Genomic DNA, 6,004 nt, shown 5'->3' on the forward strand with positions numbered 1-6,004 from the left:
TATTTGAAATTTGACGACTTAGACTTATGTAAGCAATTTATAAAGTGATTGCGTTCTTGAAATGCTATTTATAAATTTCATTTCTAAAATGTGATTTAAGCTAACGTCATCTCCCAGACCATTATTTACCTCAGCTTACTTAGAACACGTGAAAATCACATTTCACTTATGCATTTGCTTGAGTGCAAGGAAAGAAAAGAAGAGAAAGGAACATGAAGAAAAAAGGTAAACTTGAAAAGCAAATGGAGACTCTTTATATTAACATTATGTTACAAAAATGTTAGTATGTGCCAAAAACTAAAACAACTTATTGAACATGAGTAAATAACAGACAACCAATATACATTCCATGTTGAAGTTGCTAGCTATGGTATAATTGCATAATCTTACAACAATTTGCATATAGTAGTTAGTTGTTTCTCATGTCTACTTGCTTTGTTTCATCTGTTTTGAATTTGAAGCATTTGGATCAACTTTGATCTCGTTCTTACAACTCATATGCCAATCTTCAGTCTCGTCTGAACTTTCCAAATTCAATGCTGTTTCATCAGTGGACGATATACCATCTTCGGACAACTCTAAACTATTGTCTGGCGCTGAGGATTGTCGTGTCTCAGCTGTCACGTTTTGGTCAGAGGGCAACGGAGCACCAGAAATAACAAAATCAGTCATCTTGTCATCCCCCTCTCTCATGCGTTTGGAGTAAGCGACAAAGTCAAAACCTTGTGTCCATTTCCCTCCGAATGAGGATTCAAGCTTGTCCATATCGAACAGATCTTCCATTACTTTTTGAGTATCTGCAGCATTTGGATACACAAACTTCACTTTCTTGTATGTCCTCTTCTCAAGAAATGGTTTTACCATCTGCAACAAAAGAAAATGTAAGTAGCATTTTGATATACTATGATTCATGTTGTGCAGCAAAAAAACTGTAAATGGGAAAGCTCATCGAGTAAGAGGCACCTACAATCCAGAAGGACTCGAAAACTTTTGGTGGATTATAAAGGATTGCAAGGCCTAGCCTCTCTGGATAACGATCTTGCAGCACGCGTGCTGTTTCCCTAGTCACCTTCACTGATATACTTGACATGTTCCACCCTTCAAAGTCAATCAACCAAACCATTCGCTCCTGGCGCGGTTTTAGATCCAGTATGGCGTTCTCCATGCAATAGACTAAATATCTCATTTGCGTCTCTACTGAATAAGAATTCTGAAGTGAAGGAGAAAACGGAGATATCAGGAAAAATGAAACAATAGTTGACAGAAACCTCGTTAGGAGAACTGTTTGGTTATTTATGTACCGGTACTCCAGGCTTCATCACAAGCACAGTCCTTCCATACTTGTCAAAGTAATCGGCTTTGTAAACTTTTCCAGTTTCTGCTTGTTGAGCAATATCATCCTAATTAGATACAAACTGTTGATCAACATGTTTAACCAAAAAAGCAAATGTAAAAGGAGCAGGAAAAGCTATTTCATACTATATCCAAAGAGCCTTAAGATGCATGCGCTGAGAATATTAGAGCCCGATCTCAGATAATTTAATTTAGTATGTGTTGTGCGTACATACTTCTTCGAAACCCCAATTCATTCAATCTAGAAAACTTGCTTTATTTACCATGTATGAGCTTGAAGGAATGGAACCAAAGATGTTTCCAAAACAAACTAGAGTCTAATTCAAGCGTCAGCTAGCACAAAATTTTTTATTATTCTTTAGTCGTTACTGATAGTATGGAAAAAGGGAAAGGAACAAACTGAAGTAAGCGAACTATCTTCTCTATGCTGTTTTCTATAATTTCCCTGAATGAACAAGCAATTAACTTGCCTCATAAAGTACATGCTATACACAAATTAAAGAATGCAGGGACCGGAGCCATACCCAACGGATCATATCTGGTTTGGTTTCAAGTCTCCATATCAGTGTTTCTTTTAGCAACTTGGCTGATCTTTTTGTATGCCAATTCCGTGCCCTGAGAAATCTTAGAATTGATGCATCCGAACACATTGCTGGAAACTTGTCAACAGCAGGACCAATCAGCTTTCTAACCTCATTGATCTGAATCAAAAAGAAATGGATTATTACACATTGAACATATCAAGCTGCAAAAACAATTTATGTTCCCATCTAATAGACACCTTTTTTGTTATATTAGGTTCTTATTTGCAACAATGGTGGCACATGGATCATGCTTAGTTAACGATCAATTTCCATTGGCATTCCTATAGTCATCGAACTTATTATCAAACCATCCAATACTAACATCATTACAGCAACAACTTGTGTCTGTTTCATATGTAAAAATGAAAAGAATATTTGCAGCATACAAATTTTTAGATGGAAATGGAATATAGGAAAGAATCATTTTCCATTCTCACTAGAAATTTGGGTTAAGCATTGTAACTGCAATCTGATGTGACGTCTGGTTATTAGTTGGAAATGAAAGTACTCATCACTATGCGACGGGGTTTACCAAATAACTTAAATTTTTAGAGAGTGTAAACGATATATTGGAATGATCCTCAGAACGTAAGAAAATCTTGATGTTGGTTTAAGCAATGTGATTTTAAGACCAGAAAACTATGAAAATCTTGCAAGTTGAATGACGAGAAGTGTACTTCACCTAGTAACCGGCTTAATACATAGTTTACCCCCGAGCTTGTAGACACACGAGGAACTATTTAGTACATGACTGTGAAGCCCTCTACACGAACTTCTAGCCTCTTGTAGTAAAACAAGGCATACATAATGGGGATTACGAAAAGGAATAGAGTGAACCTTAGCTTGCTGTTCTGCAGGTGACAAAGTCAATTCAGCTCCTTGCAACTTTTTGGATGACATGCTTACTGAATATTGTTAAAGGTAGAGAAGACGGAAGCAAATCGACAAAAGCACTGCACATTTCATAAGAAAATTCATTAGAATAGCATGCTTCTAGTTATGCTGCAAATTTTGTATATGGAACCAGTCTAGCTTTTTCTAACATGCCAGTCTAGAAATAACAAACTTATTAACTTCATCTCTACTTTGTTGGCTAAAACAAATAGACAGGCTAAGTTTATATCTCTCAGATAAAGGGCGGAACTAATTTACTCTTACCTCAAAAATTCTAACTCTTTGACAAAGGAATTCAGAAGATGTTGAGATTAGACCATTTTCATTATGTCATGAAACAAAACATGTTTAAGAAACATCTCAAATACTCGGAATGGCATACGTAAAATATGGGGTAACAGTCTCACATACAAACACACATGCAGGGAGAGCGCGAACCACAAACTGTTGCAATTCCAATCAACATAGATAGATAGATACATTACAATTACATCCAACAAAAGAGTTGCAACATCATAAACGTTGATTCTGCTATCAAGAAGAATTTTAAAATTCTAATGGGAAGACATGGTGGTTATTCATTAAATCAGACTACCAATTCTGAATGGCAAAAAGAAGAATAAGCAAGAAGAATTAACATATGGTTACCTGAATTGAAAACGTCAAAGTTTTGAGATATATTCCTTAAAATTTGAAATTTGAAGAGAAGAAGAGATAGTAATAATACATTCCATTGCCCATAAGCAAGAAAAAAACAACAACAATGTGATAAAAACCGTATGATAGGAAAATAGGATAATAATGGCATGCAATTTGTGAAGTGAAAAAAAGGTAGAAAGCATAAATGTTTGAATGAAGAAAGGTCCGATGTTTCAGCAACCAAATAGAAAACCACCCAACGGTTATTCGGACATATCGTTCTACATTCTTTAACTACTTTTTTCAATAATATTATCCTCTGCCAACTATTACATGGTCAAATAAATACTTCACATATTATTATTTCTAATCTCCCAATTTTGTTTTAGATACCAAGTACTTAGTATCTAAAAGTCTCTTTTTTATGTAAACGTTTAAGAAATGCATAGATATTCCCACCGACAACAGGTAGGTATCAGGTAACTCTGTCCATCAAGGCTACAACAAATGGAAAGAAATCATCTAGTATTTGTCTCTGTTGGGAATTGAATTTGAGACCTCATCATACTCAACCCAACTTCATTGAATCATTAAGCCGCACCCTTAAGACCTCTATTTAACCTGTATATAATTCATAATTTTTTATTTTTTTAAAGCATAGCTGATTCGAGATTAATTTCAGATTCGTCTGAAGTTTGGTTAGCTATTGTTTAAAAAGAATTATTTTGAAGTTTCACTTTTAGTCTTAAGAGTTTTATATAATACTATCACTTTCAAGCCTAATGTTTCTGTCTAACGTTCCATCAAGTGTCATGAAGTTCTTATATTAAGTCAGACCTAAATGTCTCGAGTTGATTGCAACTGCTGCTTCGAGTTAAGTCATCCACCAAATTCCCAGTATAACTTTTGAATGTTCTACACAAATTTCAGAACACTGTAAAACTGTTTTGCAAGTTGCAAGTTCTCACGTTAAATCCTCATGTTTAGTTTCTTATTCATATCGTATTTGCTTGTTCATAAGTGTGTCTATATCGATAATGGTCTCTTCATTTAAATAGGTTTTTTGTTTACATGACATCTCCATCTGGGTTCTCCATCACACACATTCTGCAGCTAGCACAAACTGAATAATTTACTGCTCATCTTTCACCAAAGTAGCCCCAACAAAGACACTCTCAGAACATTTCAGCCAGATCACGTCAGCTTTAGTTTATCAGAACACTGCAGGCCTCAACAAGAAAGAAGCACTGCCTACAGGCCTAGTTGTCTCATTTTTTTTAAACAATACAAACATGGCAATACCATGAAATACATAGGAATCTAAAAGTTGAAAGAATAACCTAGCTGATGCAACAACTAGCTGTGAATATTACATGAATACAATCCTATGCAAATGGATTTCCTCCAATAGGAGCAACTTGCCCATGTGTCGACACATTCCTGCACAAGGAACAATCTAGTGAACAATTGAATCTTTAACGATAATTGATGCAATCCACAACTGCAGTACACAGAAAGCAAACTCTTCAAGATGTTTGACACTGTCCAACATGCATATTCTCGACAACTTGCATTACTGGACTCCTCATAATAGGATCTCTTTGATCTTCCAAAACAATGAACAAGTCAAGCACACACTGAATGATTTGCAAGGCTTTCTTTTTATTTAATTATTTTTACTTTTTTCTGGAGAGAGAGAGAGGGAGGGAGAGAGAGAGAAGATTTAATAATAGCTCCATTTTCTTTAAGCAATCAGGAGATGTCTTGTCTTGAATTTGGGCACTACTCCACTACTTTCCCGCCATCATTGAGAAAACAGACGTTTTGGCAACTCATTTAAGTGCAGTCAACTAAGCTTCTGCTGAACGAGTTAACCTTAAAATTAAAGACTTGCTAAATAACCACAATGCAGGGTTCAATCATTGAGTAACTCAAAGAGTATATAATGCATTTTTATCTAAAACAGCTTCCTCTTTGAGCGGCACCTGATAAGATTAACCACATAAACCAACTTGAAGTGGTAAATCTCTCATCCTATGGCAATTTTCACATTACCCTTTTCTTGTATTTAGGTACAGCCACGCACTTAAAAAAGGTAGCTTCTCTTCCTCAAGTTATCTGCTTTTAAGATGGTATCCCCAGATCACACAAAATAGCCACAATCACACATACATGCTTCGGCAACAACAAGATATTCCAGGCTTTCTTATAAGTGCATCTCCATACACTCACACAAACCATATAAGTACATCTCCAAACCTTCTTTTCCCATACGTATTTCCCCCCTCCTCTTTTTTTTCTGAAACTGGTAATTTACATATTCCCCCTTCTACAAACTCACTTTATAAGAATTTGCCCCACCCTATGACCATATTCTGAAAATGGCAATTTCATAGATATTACCTGACAATAAATATTCTCCTCTTGAGCAAATCCCCACGATTCCAGAAATGCCGCCTTGAAGTTGCGCAACCTTGCAACCCCCACCAAGTGTGACCCTTGTCCTTTTACATTCTACCAGCGTGTAGTTGTAA

The 6,004-nt window shown here is 35.8% G+C and overlaps 2 protein-coding genes across 2 annotated transcripts in view; both read right to left on the reverse strand.

Annotated features, from left to right (window-relative positions):
* Positions 1-231: 231 nt before the first annotated feature.
* Positions 232-4,437, reverse strand: LOC107844053 (phosphatidylinositol transfer protein 3). The gene is made up of 6 exons (XM_016688542.2): positions 3,480-4,437; positions 2,775-2,890; positions 1,878-2,054; positions 1,302-1,400; positions 968-1,210; positions 232-864 (listed from the first exon to the last, which is right to left on the reverse strand). The coding sequence occupies exons 2-6, from the start codon at positions 2,835-2,837 to the stop codon at positions 427-429; spliced, it is 1,020 nt and encodes a 339-aa protein (XP_016544028.1). The 5' UTR covers positions 2,838-2,890; positions 3,480-4,437; the 3' UTR covers positions 232-426.
* Positions 4,438-4,584: 147 nt separating this feature from the next.
* Positions 4,585-6,004, reverse strand: part of LOC107844054 (probable ADP-ribosylation factor GTPase-activating protein AGD14) — an 8,918-nt gene continuing 7,498 nt past the window's right edge. Inside the window, exon 13 of the mRNA XM_016688543.2 lies at positions 4,585-4,910. Within this exon, the coding sequence (XP_016544029.1) occupies positions 4,856-4,910 (55 nt within the window). The 3' untranslated portion in view covers positions 4,585-4,855. The remainder of the gene's footprint in view (positions 4,911-6,004) is intronic.

Source organism: Capsicum annuum, chromosome 10, assembly GCF_002878395.1.
Source record: "Capsicum annuum cultivar UCD-10X-F1 chromosome 10, UCD10Xv1.1, whole genome shotgun sequence".
NCBI lineage: Eukaryota > Viridiplantae > Streptophyta > Magnoliopsida > Solanales > Solanaceae > Capsicum > Capsicum annuum.